General features: G+C 40.1%; 3 protein-coding genes across 5 annotated transcripts in view; 2 read left to right on the top strand and 1 right to left on the bottom strand.

The window, feature by feature from the left end:
• The window catches only part of LOC110058877 (uncharacterized), a 29,078-nt gene extending 24,483 nt beyond the window's left edge, over positions 1-4,595 (top strand). The window contains exons 34-41 of one of the 2 annotated variants that reach the window (XM_089290581.1): positions 81-371; positions 943-1,031; positions 1,205-1,328; positions 1,402-1,485; positions 1,686-1,810; positions 2,028-2,136; positions 2,393-2,565; positions 3,337-4,595. In XM_089290581.1, the coding sequence (XP_089146707.1) occupies positions 81-371; positions 943-1,031; positions 1,205-1,328; positions 1,402-1,485; positions 1,686-1,810; positions 2,028-2,136; positions 2,393-2,565; positions 3,337-3,469 (1,128 nt within the window). In that variant the 3' untranslated portion in view covers positions 3,470-4,595. Of the gene's footprint in view, positions 1-80; positions 372-942; positions 1,032-1,204; positions 1,329-1,401; positions 1,486-1,685; positions 1,811-2,027; positions 2,177-2,347; positions 2,566-3,336 lie in introns of those variants that run through there. The other variant, XM_089290582.1, reaches the window with a different exon arrangement.
• Positions 4,596-5,742: 1,147 nt separating this feature from the next.
• Positions 5,743-8,278, top strand: LOC110058911 (NHP2-like protein 1). The gene is made up of 4 exons (XM_020765580.2): positions 5,743-5,885; positions 7,015-7,135; positions 7,507-7,610; positions 8,066-8,278. Exons 1-4 carry the CDS (start codon positions 5,883-5,885, stop codon positions 8,222-8,224), a joined length of 387 nt encoding a protein of 128 aa, XP_020621239.1. The 5' UTR covers positions 5,743-5,882; the 3' UTR covers positions 8,225-8,278.
• Positions 8,279-8,760: 482 nt separating this feature from the next.
• Positions 8,761-12,435, bottom strand: LOC110058892 (B9 domain-containing protein 1-like). 2 transcript variants are annotated; one of them, XM_020765554.2, is made up of 6 exons: positions 12,328-12,434; positions 12,177-12,245; positions 11,792-11,903; positions 11,466-11,562; positions 11,205-11,267; positions 8,761-10,134 (listed from the first exon to the last, which is right to left on the bottom strand). In XM_020765554.2, exons 1-6 carry the CDS (start codon positions 12,394-12,396, stop codon positions 9,882-9,884), a joined length of 663 nt encoding a protein of 220 aa, XP_020621213.1. In that variant the 5' UTR covers positions 12,397-12,434; the 3' UTR covers positions 8,761-9,881. The 2 variants fall into 2 exon arrangements, with proteins under 2 accessions (XP_020621213.1, XP_089146716.1); XM_089290590.1 differs by lacking the exon at positions 12,177-12,245 and having other exon boundaries at positions 12,328-12,435.
• Between the last annotated feature and the right edge of the window lie 34 nt (positions 12,436-12,469).

Here is a 12,469-nt window from a genome sequence, read left to right as displayed (position 1 = left end):
TATGTGTTTGTGATTGGAACTTTTCAAAACTATAAGCAGGTTCCTTAGCTAAGCAGAATTTTATCTGATTGTCTCCTTAGCTGCGTGATCTTGAGAGCGAGCTGGACGAGGAACGCAAGGCTAAAGTGAATGCTGTAAACTCCAAGAAGAAAATCGAGATGGACATCGCGGATCTCGAAGAACAGCTCGAGGGAGCCAACCGCGTGAAGGAAGATGGCCTCAGACAGCTGAAGAAATACCAGCAGCAGGTCAAGGACATTCAGAGAGATCTGGACGAGGCACGGCACGCTCGAGACGAGATATCGGAACAAGCGAAGGAGAATGAACGGAAAGCTAAACAGCTGGAAGCCGATTACTTACAAATGCAAGAGGTAAGAAGTGAGTTACTGGAAACGGTGATTAGGATTACGTGACGTTACGTTATGAGACATTGCAAAGAAACATGACGGATTGCTGGTGATTTCCGTCGTTGTATTGTGATAGGGTGATAGAATCAGAAACTCCTTGAGTGCCTCGGTGACAAGCTGCTAGAGTCAAGGAAGTTTGGATTTGAGCCAAATTTAGACATAAAGTGGCCACCAAATTGAGTGAAATATAAAAATAACCATTTAAACCAGTGAAGGAACATTTTAAGACACGCATGGGTAAGAATTGAAGAAGATGAAAACGGATTCCGATTTGTTTTTTTTTTTTGAAATACTTTTAATAGGGTGGACAGTTGCAAAGTTAATCTCGTTTATTGTCACCTTTAATTGTAACGGCTGAGAGACATATTTGTTAGTAATGAAACTATTGCTAATTTGCTTTGTCATCTAGGAAACACAGAAGTAATTTCCTCGCTAGCATTAAGTTTCACATCGAGTATTTGGCAAAACTTCATAAAATAAACTAAATTCAGCCGCGACACAGTCCCCTTAACCTAATATTATTCATGAATTTTAGGATCTTGCTGCCGCCGAACGAGCCAGAAAAAGTTTGGAAGCGGAAAGAGACGAATTAGCAGAAGAATTAGCAAACTCAAGTCATCAAAGGTAGTCACATCTGTTGTATTCATATTACAGCATGGTACTAACAAACGAAGCGCGCGAAGTCCAAAATATACCCGCGAGAATCGTGAGCGTAGTTCTAGCGTTTCGCGGCGCTCCTCTTTGTAGGGCTGGCCTTGATTCTGTTTGGTCAATTTTGTTTTGTTTTGCTGTTTTAGGGGATCATGGGCCGACGAGAAACGCAAACAAGATGCACGCATAGCTCAATTGGAAGAAGAAATCGAGGAAGAAAGAACTCAAAATGAATTACTGCTTGAGAAATTCAAGCGGGCTAATATGCAGGTATGTTGAAGAAAGAAGTGCGACTGTTCATGTAGCACCTCATGCGTAACATTGACTACTTTTAATTTAACAGATGGAGCAGTTCCAGACAGATCTGAACTCAGAGCGTGCTGCCTTGCAAAAGATGGAGAGCAGCAAAAACACGCTAGAAAAACAGGTAAGAAAGTTATGCTATGAAAACTTTAAAATTATTTAAAATTGCAGCTGTCAACTACTTCCTGTTCGTTATGATTATTCGAGAGTTCCCGCGGTTTCCCTTTGCATTTTGGCGCCAAATTTTCCCGCGTTTTGCTAAAGATGAGGGCCGCGCCGCGCCCTTCACAGCATCAGTCAACAAACCTGTTGTTTTCTTGTTAGAACAAAGACATGAAAGCCAAACTACAGGAACTGGAGAGCCAGACACGTGCTCGCAACAGGATGACTGTACAGGCACTGGAGAACAAACTAGCCACACTACAAGAGCAGCTTGACGCCGAAACCAAGTAAGTGAAAGTTATAGCAAATTGTTTCAATCGTCCTATATGGGGAGTTAAGGACAGAAGTAAACAAAAAAAAAAAACAAACGAGATTGGGAATGAAAACCTACGATTTAGATGCGAGTTTTCCTGCAGTTCGGGGCAATATTGTACCAGTGTTTGGACATTGTTGGGACAATGTCGGATTAATGTTTTGCTGACAATACCGTGCCTTTTCTCTCAGGGAACGCGCTCTCCTGGCTAAGAATAACCGTAAGCTAGAGAAGAAATACAAAGAGTCCGTGTTACAAGTGGAGGAGGAGAGGCGCCATGCTGACCAATACAAAGAACAGGTTGGTTGAACGTTCTCAGTGTTTTACTTAGTCTGGTAAGGTTTCTGTTTTTGCTGTTTGCTGACCGTCCTTTTCGGAAACTTTCCGCATTCGTCCGGAAGTCGGAATTCTTCGGAATTCGTCAGTGTAAGATGTACGGTAGTTGCAGGCTTCAGGAACTTTAAGTTAATTTAAGGGTCAGCACTTTCGTTATTCTTATCATAGCAAAAAGCGTGTATTATTTCAATTCTTGTTTCGTGGACTCTTGTCCTTTTAGATGGAAAAGGTGAACGCCCGTGTGAAGACCTTGAAGCGGTCTGTAGACGAAGCTGAAGAAGAGAACACGCGACTCAACTCCTCAAAACGCAAAATACAACGAGAGCTGGATGATTACATTGAAGCTAACGAGGAACTTAATCGCGAAGTACAAAGTCTCCGAAACAGACTTAGGTAACTATTAACTTGAGCTTTTGTTATGTCGGCAGAAAATCGAAGGTAGACAAATATTCGGCCGAATATTCATATTCAGTGTTCTAAAATTGACTTGGGTCTCTCAGAGAATAACTTTAATAGTGATTTTTTGTCGCTGAACTGATGTAAAGAGTTTTGACGGGAGAAGAAACATGGATGTCCGGTATTACTATACGGAACGTGGGTAGAGTTGTTTCGTCTGTTCAACTGAGAATCAAAGAATTGACTCTGTAGTCGTTTCAAGCGCAGCTGGAAATTACTAAGAATTTTTCTCTGAGCATTTGCCCTGGAAATCAGTGAAATTGGCACGGGAGCATACCATTTGTTAACATGGTGCTTGTTTTGGATAAGGTAGCTGTGAATAGCGGTGTACCTGCAAAGCAATTTGTGTGTAAGTCGAACCGGTTGGCCTGTGTAAAATTATCACGGCGCGATCACGTTTCTACCCTCTCTGTCAGACGTGCGTGCCGTTTGTTTGTTTATCGACTAGCTCTCATAACTCGAGCACAACTGAAGGATATTTTGAGTTATTTTAGCCGCGTACAGAATTACCTTTAAATTGAAGGAAACCTGAAAATAGTAGTTTACTTAGGTAGAAAAACACCAAAGAGATATTAATAAACCATAAAGAAACAAGGATGGTTAAGAATGGAGAAGATTGACACGGATTACAAACGACGAACTTGATACGCAAACCGCGACGTAGTTCTTTTAAGCAAACTGTCTAATGACTTTTTTGTTTGTTTCTAGGGGCCGTGGCGGCGCAACAGGTCGAAGCGGTTTCACCACCCCTCCCGAGCCAAGGAGAAAGACGACCCGAGGGGATAAATCTGGGGATTCAGGCGACGCTGATGCCACGCCTGAAGCCGAACCAGACGCGTAGATTCGCGTGATCCCTCGCCCAGCTACAGTTTCACTTTTCTTCTCTTCGCTTTCGCTTCCCCTCAACTTTCTTTACTGGTTCTTGTTTAATTATTAAGATCTGCTGTCGTTTGAGTAGATTTTGTCATAAAAAGAATTGTTTTTGCTGTCAATAGGGTAGTGTCGAGATTATCATCACAGAGAACGTGTTAGTTTGACGCGACAAAGTCGATGTCAACAGCAAAACTGCAATAACCCAGCAAACGAAGGTGTGAAATTTCAGTCATCTAATGTAATTGTGGTTTGCTAAATAGAGCTGATCTGTTCTCTACACGTTCTTGAGCCCTTCCCTCATATTATTTGAACTGAGAACCTCTTCTTAACTATGCTTTCTTTAGAATTCACTTTCTTGACAACTGTGGACGTGTAGAGTTTTTAGTCATGACCAAATAATGCAGCTTCTCAAAGTCTATTTTCAAAGGAAATAAAAAGATAGAACTTCGCGTAAGCAAACGCGGTGAAGATAGAGAACCTGCGAAGTGTTGAGGTTTGAAACCCGTGGAGTCAGATCAGTAAATAGAGGAGGCAATCAATTTTGGTGCGAATTTCAAAAGAGCTGGGAATAATCTATATTATTGTTAATTCAAGGGATTTGCGTAAGGCATTTGTGGGAAATCAGACCTCAAATCCAAGTTGATAATGTAATAGAGTATAGTAGTTTTTCATGAGATTGTTGTGTACGGAGTTTTGATATGTACAGGCTGATGACATGTTAGTCTCCTTCGCAACCACTTGACTGTCACGTAACGCTTCTCCCCGTGAACTGTTGCGTGACGATCCTAATTATGGCTGCAAAGGAGACTAGTGACTAGCAAGAAGTGACTTTTAAAATGCGAACATTTGTATTTGTGTCAAACTTATCGGTCAGTTAGGCATTAAAAAATTGAGAGGTCTAGCTTGGGTTAGTCACGCTCGTAGCCGTTACATATATCGTGACGCCACGTTTCGTGACCGCCCCCAAAACGCTATGAAGTTAGACAGTTAGAATAGGCTTGTATGGTCTGAGATAAACGTCGTAAAGTTACTGATAATTTCTATTTTATAAGCTGCCAATGTATGGTGATTAGAATTAAACTTTTGTTGAAGTAGTTGTGTGGTGTTTCAATTGATATCTTGAAGGAGAGCAAGAACAACTACACTCAGTGAGCACTCTTTCACTTGTGTACAAACACCAGTTTCCTTTCTAGGACGAAAAAAAAGGAAAGGAAATGAGAACTCCAGCAGGAAGATACAGGAACCCTGTAATCAGGCCTAACTGTTCAGTACTTTTGGTTCCCACGTTACGGGGCTGGGGGCGGGGGGGACTCCTATATTAAAAGAACGGGGATGTTCGTCGTACCTTTTAGGGGTTAAAAAGGCGGTTTAATACCCCTTAGGATGTTCAGCCTCGAAGGGGCCACAGCGGAAGCTTTTGCGGTACGTTTTAAGGGTATTGAGCCGAAAAAAATGCTTTTTTTTTTTGAGAATTGGTACCTCTAGGGGTGTAAACATTTTCAGGCCATGCCCACAAAACAGGGTCTTGGTACTTCTTGGAGGTTCTTTACAACATTTTCGACGAACACCCCGGTCCTTTTTATGTGGGAGTCCCCTCCCGTGGGGGGGGGGGGGATTGCGGTTCGGTTGAAAAATTCCGTTCGCTTGTCCCTAAATGGAACAGAATGGTTCAGGTCCCGTATCCTTTTGGGGAGGGTGTAGTAGCCTAAGTAGCAAGCGCTCCCGTGCGTTATTCGAGTGTCCCATACACCACATATTTTAGTAATTCCCACACCTGCAGTTCACTCGGGACGAGATGGGAAACCGTTGTCCTGTGATTTCGCACTACCAGGAGGATGGCATGGGAACGCTAAGGGTTGCTAAGGATGTCGAGGAATCACTTCAGTGCGAGAGGGTTTGACTTAGCTTTTGAAGTAGGAAATAACCGAAGGTTGAGGGTCATAGACTGTTCCTTTGGATGTACTTTTTCATTGGCTGTCCTTGACGTGACAGAACTTTCATTGCTCTTGGACTCCTTCAACCCAACTCAAAATGTAAAGAAAAACCGTCAATGGGATTTGCATGTTAAAAAGGGTGCATCTCGATGAGGCCCCAAAGGAAAAGGTAACTAAAAGTATTCTTTACACCTACGATGCCTATGAGTGACAGCTACCCAATGCGGGACAGCCCGTTGACCATTTTTGTTTGTTGCGTGACCCAGACCCTCGGCTGCGTGACATCTTCGCGGAGGTTTACTTCCCGTCATTCCATGCGTGCATCCTTTCAGCGTCTCTCACACGTGCGAGCTAGCAGGACGTTCAGTTCCGTTCAAGTGTAGTCAGTATTTTCTGTCCTCAGTGAAGCTAGACTCTGCCGAGAGGACCTAAAACCAGCAGATTAACATGGTAAGACGTGAAGATTTTTATCTTAGTGTGTATTCAGTTGCACTTTGCACGCACGAAACATAGGAATCCTTTGGTTAAGTTCTTCACTACAGCTACTCGAGTGTCCACCAATCTTCTTCGTTTTCAACACTACCCACAGATTGACAAAACATGTACGAAATCCGAACAAAGCATGAGAATAAAGAATGGGAATAGAGGACTTTGCGCATCAAACACAAGTTTTCTGTGGCACTAAATTAAAATACTTGCTCTTGAGAGGTCTTTTTATCGATTAAGCTAATTAATTTGTTTTTAAGCTTGAATACGGTTATGAAATCTTCACACCCCTGAGTACCCTTTGATAACGGAAGAAGTCCCTGGCAAAGCCAAACTAGGGAAAACTTTCCCTTTCATTTGTTGGATTACTCAAGAAGATGCATGGGGGAAACTTTGATAGAGTTACATGAAATCAAAAACTATCGGAGGACACTGTGAAAGCTGTGTGGACACAGAATTTGTCATCACAGGGGGAGGGGGACAGGGTGATAAATCTAACAAGTGCTTCTTCTGCAACCCATACAATAAAATTTTGGTTTGTTGCATGGAATTTAGGACACAGTTATTTTGCTGCACAAAATACTTCAGTGTGTTGCCGGTGGACACATAACAAGGACACGAGAGCCAAGTCATGCCCTTGCAATCAGGGATTCACAAACCATAGGGTCAGCTTGGCCTTCATGAAGAAAAATAGAATGGTGTGTACCACTGTGGAGGAGGTGGAAGGAGGCATGGGTGCTGGTGCTAGGTTTAGTGTTGGCTCATAGTAACTCACACCCCACAGGAGTGTAGATGGGTTTCAGTGATGTTAGGAAATGTAAGGGCAATCTGACTGAATTCTTTGGGGGGTGGGGGGAAGACCCATAATGGACAAGTATGCTATCCTGGAAAAATAGTAAAACTCCAGGCTTTTTCATGCTACAGATGGTGGGATAAGCTCTACGGACCACTTTGACCTGGAATATAGTTTTTACCTTACTTTGACCCCACTGAAAAAAAAAAAGAAAAAAAACCCTTTAATAGTACATATTGCGGGGTATTGAAGTATATATGGTGAAGTACAAAGTTCATGTGTTTTTATCTTGCGTCTTAGGCAAGTGACGACGTTAACCCAAAGGCCTTCCCACTTGCTGATCCCCAACTTACTGTGACAATTCTTGACCTCATTCAACAAGCATCCAACTACAAGCAGCTCAGAAAGGGAGCCAATGAAGGTACCATAGTGGTCCAATAACTGCTTCTGTTTGCAAGTTTACTGCCTGCAGTTTGGGTTTAGTCTAAATAGCAATAATGTTTCCTTAGTAATGACTGTCCTTTGAAGCAGTGACCTTCTGTTTGGATTGATAGAATTTTTCCAGCAACATTTATTCCTTTCTTCTCTTGCTATAATTAGAATATCTTTGTTTTATTGAGATAGATTGGCCCACAACTGGTACACATTTTAGTTACCCTACTTTCTCCCCTACCCTCTCATAGTTGTGACCCTCCAAAGTTAGCGATATTGAAAGTTTTCTAGATGTTGAAGTAATGAGAGTCCTTACTTTTGAAACTTTATGGTAATGAAAATGTCACATATTTGTTGCAGCCACCAAATGCTTGAACCGTGGCATTGCTGAGTTTATCGTCATGGCAGCTGATACAGAACCACTAGAAATATTACTGCACCTGCCTCTTTTGTGTGAAGACAAGGTAAAGAGATAGTTGAAAGTAATTTTGGTTCAAGTACAAGGTACAGTTTACACAAGGAGTGGCTGTAGAATTGTAATACCATCTGCTGACATGACAGACTGTGTTTCTAGCTTTACGAGTATTTGATGTGCCATTTTCCAAATTCTTAGACATAGATGACACACTAGTCTCCTTCGCATCCGTTATTAGGGTTGTCACGCAACGCTTCTCTGATGCGTTGCAAGAAGCGTTGTGTGATGACCCTAATAATGGCTGCATAGGACACTAATGACATACATGTCAACTTGGATGAAGATGGACTTCAAATTAATTTTTTTTATTTTTGCCAAAATAATATAGCATATGATCCCAAACTAGTCTGGCCATCCTGTTTTGCTCTGTAGCTAGGCTTACTTTGAATTGGTCAAATAAACCTTTGTAAAAGTCACGATTGCATCTGCATTATTTCCTTTTAGAACGTACCATATGTATTTGTTCGTTCCAAGCAAGCTCTTGGTCGTGCATGTGGAGTGTCCCGGCCTGTCATTGCAACTGCTGTTACCATCAACGAAGGCTCACAACTCAAGCCCCAGATTCTGTCACTTCAGCAATCCATTGAAAAACTGCTGATATAACCCTCAGTACACACCCAGTTGTTCCTTAGTAATAAAATATCACGATCAACATCAGTTTCAACTTGTGTGTCCTTGTCTGAAAGAATCTAGTCTGTCTGTTTTGTGTTGAGTTCAATGAGATAGGAAGCAAAAGTATTAACCACAGGGGATTTGAAACGGCCAAAACACAACAGGGGAAAGACAGAAACCACTTTGTGCTCGCATCTCAAAGAAAAATAACTTGTAACTTAACAATAGGGTATTTGAAAAAGCCTGAACATAACAGGTTGCCCCTGGGAAAAGACGAAAACCGGTCCACGCTCGCTCTCGCATTCTCCCCTCACCTGCACTCTTGAAGAAAAATAACTTGTAGCAAAAAGCTAAATGTCTGTGGACACACTAGGAAGAATCCTGCAAATGGTTTATTGTTCAGCTCCAATGCAACAGATTAGCCAGAGAGCAAGCTCGCATTTTTATTCCACACAAGTGAAAATCACACTGAGATTCCTAAGGAAAAAAACAAACTTCAGGAGCACTAAAACAACCAAGTATCCATCTTTTTATGTTGCTTTTTTCAAATTTTATTTAATACACTTTAACCATCATTTTATTATGTTGACATGCATTGACATCATAAGTTACTTTTTGGTACAAATGTGAAGTCAATTTACATAATTATAAGTTACAAATAGAGCATTATTTAGGATTAAAAATAAAAATGGCATGACAAATAGTACTTGCATTAAATAAACTTTTTTTTCTACTCTGTTTATACTGTTCTTTTTTACAAGACTAAAAGCTTTTTACATATTTGACACTGAAAGAAAACAGTGTTAGGTCTTCTGACTAATGTTTGTGGTGTCAATTTGTCAGCAAAGTTGAAAGATTTGTGACAGAATACTGTACACCAGAAGTTTGAGTAACAAGTGGACAAAAACTTTGTACCAAGATTATTTACACCATATTGCAAACTTCTGTATGACTGTTTTAAATGTCTTCTCGAAAAAAAGAAAAACATTTCTAACAATACCAAATGTCGAAAACAAATTTTGATCTTCGTATGAAACACTTAGAAGTACTGGTAAAATGAAACTGATTATGAAATTTTACCTGTGTTAGTACAATTTCTCTGAACTTTGAAATTTATTTTCTTGCGTTCCCCTGGGAAATCATTTTCAGGGTTATTTCAGGCAAATATTTACATAAAAAATGCAAAAAGGACTGCAAAATACTTAAAGTTATTCTGGTACCTGATTTTTGTCCACTAAAAACTGAAATTGCTCGATTGTCTATCAGATTTTGTCTTGTATTTTGACAGTGGAAGTGACAACTTCAAATCATTCTGCCATCAAAGAACACGATTTTTGTAATTTAAAACAAGTTGAGGAAAAACTAGTCTCCTTCGCAGCTGTTTTCAGGGTCGTCACACAACACTTCTCCCCCACTTGAAACAAATGTATCAATACAATTCTGAGTATCTAACCAGATCACAGGAGACTCAAAATGCTTTTTTCCCAGTGAAATTAGAGATAATCAGCAAAAAATGTCAACACATTGCAAACAATATTGGGGCTACCATCCTTTTACACCAGATCTCCTTTTATATGTACCGGTACTTTAGGGTAACCACTTTGTTCCCACCCAGGTCTTTGGATGTTTACAATGTGTTTGTAGATAACTATGAATGGCTTTCTGCACTATGCATCTGAGATTCTGGTCTTATTGTGGTGATTCCACTGTTCCCAGGAGCTAGATGCGAAATAGCAACACTGGCAGGTTCTGTGTCATAACCAAGTTTCTTCATATCACGAGTCACTACGCTGAATGTCACTTTCACACTTCCTTGTGATCTTACTCTTGTCACTTCTCTTCCTTCACCTTGTGCTACAACTTTTGGGTCCACAAACTCAGGTCTTCTACCAAGGAACCAACTGAAAAATAATTAAAAAAAAAAAATAATGCGTTGTTTAAGAAAATATCCATACCCCTCCCACGGAAGATGTTTGGTTTGAGCCCCCCCCCCCCCCCCAATCTTCCCAAAATTCTTGTTTTAGCTTCATACTTTCTTTTAAAAATTTGGATTTTGAATATCCACTCCAGGTTTGAATTTCCAATGATCTCACGTGGAGTGGTGAACTGCATGATGCTTCGTCCAATAGTTCAGGCGGTTGTTTCAGAAAATATCTACCCCTTACATAAGGAAGAGGAAGTAACCAACCCTCAGGAAATTCCAGTTAAACTTAACAATAAATTTTCTTTAAAAACTTTGTCTTTGAAGACCTCCACCCCCTCTGAATTTCCAATGATCTTCAATTCCACAAGGTAGGTATGGTATTTTGGGGAACCAAACAAAATGTGCTGTTCCAGAAAATATCCATACTCCCCAAGAAGGGATTGGAATTTCCTAGGGGTGTGGGCAGGTTCTGTAAGACAGAAAAATTTAAAGAAATGTATGAAGCTTATTTATGACATTATTGGAATTTCCAGAGGGGTGGGGGAAGGGTCTTAGAGAAAACCCTTCCATGAGGGAGGTATGCATATTTTCTGGAACTACACAATTTTGTAAAATAATGCTCTCATTGCCACAGTATAGGAATTTCAGTAACGTTTTCAGAAAGAGGGCAACTGGTTTTCTCAGGCGGGCAAAACTTTTTGAACTGCACTTCTTTATAAGAAAAGCTTTCCTCTACTGGGTCAAACCTAGCGGGCAAAATCATCATCACAGCTGGTACATTGGCCTGGTGCCTGGCCCTTAATGAAACCCCTGCTTCATCCCAAAGGCACTTTTTCTCTTTGAGAGTGGGAAAAGCACCTTGGGGATAAGGTTGATGCTTCAGTTAAAATCTAGTTGGTTGCCAGAAAAAAGGGTTAAACTGTCTAAGAGTGACAGCTTTTCATAAAAAAAGACTTCCTAGCGTCACACCTGGGTGAAGTGAAGCTAGGGAGATTTTTTATTTTTTAAGTTTGATGATTGTCCAAGAGCAAAAAACGAAAAGCTCACCTTGTAAACTTTTGAAATTTTGATGATGACTCAGGAACAAACATTGGCATCTCTCTTGTGTGGCTGTAAATGGGGCAAACAAACACTGTCAATGAAGCATCCTAGATTTATGACTGTATTTTTTAAATGAGAAATTAGTCACTAGCTCCTACTTTTGAATTTTCAATACTCTTTTACAAGCAGATTGGCACTGCTTTTTGTGATAAAGATTCCCCAAGATGAAAAGTTTATTTGAACATATCAACTTAGCTCAACTTCTACCTTCCTGGAGAGATAGGAACATGTACAGCTCCATATCCTCGCACTACGTCATGACCGAAAGCATCCAAGCCATAGCAACTCACCACTAGTTGAGGCCCTGAAAGAAAGGAATGATGAAACAACAAATACCACATGAAATAATATCAATGAAAAATATTTTGAATATTGAGTTATAAGAGTTACACTGTACACATTTTTCATACCCACTCATGTATAATTTATTAGGAACAAGTTGCCTGTTAAGTCTATGCATGAAAGCAAAAAAAAAAAACAAAAACAAAAAACAAATGAAAAAATTTAGCCTCATTGCTCTATTATCAACTTACATCCATAAGGACTTGTACTTTTGAAAGTAATGTCCAATGGAAAATTGAAAACAAAGACCTGCCGTCTATCCAAACTCTTTTTAGTGGTCTGAGAAATTCCTTCTTCCCAACCCTGAGGAAAATCAAAACATTATTAACCGGTAAACTTGTTACTTTATGTTGGATTTTGTGTACTTAATTTTCACATATTTTGATGATGACGTCACTTGATATTTATAATGTTCACAAAAAATTGACTTTATACAAAGCTCGGCATGATTGTTGTACAAATGTATGGAGATAAAACAAAACTTTGACAGCCATGATACTAAAACGAAAGCTTCCATGAAAGAAACAAACGATGGCAATGGAGGAAAACGTTGGAGAATTATTCAAAAATACTTACAGACGTAACGACCCAGTCTTGACCATAAACAAAACTGTACTTGCAGTACAAATCGTCAAATTCGGGAAACTAAAAGCCGCAGACGAATAAAATAAACAGTTTTAAATAAAATATAAATATATATTTTCGTGAACAGCTAGTTTTAACTTACCCTTGCAGACTCTATCTGACCAGAGACCATTACAAGAAATACCGAACTATGGAGCCCTCCTCCCGCCATTTTGAATTTTGCGCAGGTGGTTGTTGCTAGGCACTAGTCAGCGGCGATACAAACAAAAATATAGCAGCATATC

The sequence above is a fragment of the Orbicella faveolata genome, unplaced genomic scaffold (genome assembly GCF_042242905.1).
Source record: "Orbicella faveolata isolate gen_17 unplaced genomic scaffold, um_ofav_v1 contig_2, whole genome shotgun sequence".
NCBI lineage: Eukaryota > Metazoa > Cnidaria > Anthozoa > Scleractinia > Merulinidae > Orbicella > Orbicella faveolata.
Note: the sequence above shows the minus strand (reverse complement) of the source record. Positions and strands in the feature narration are given on the sequence as shown.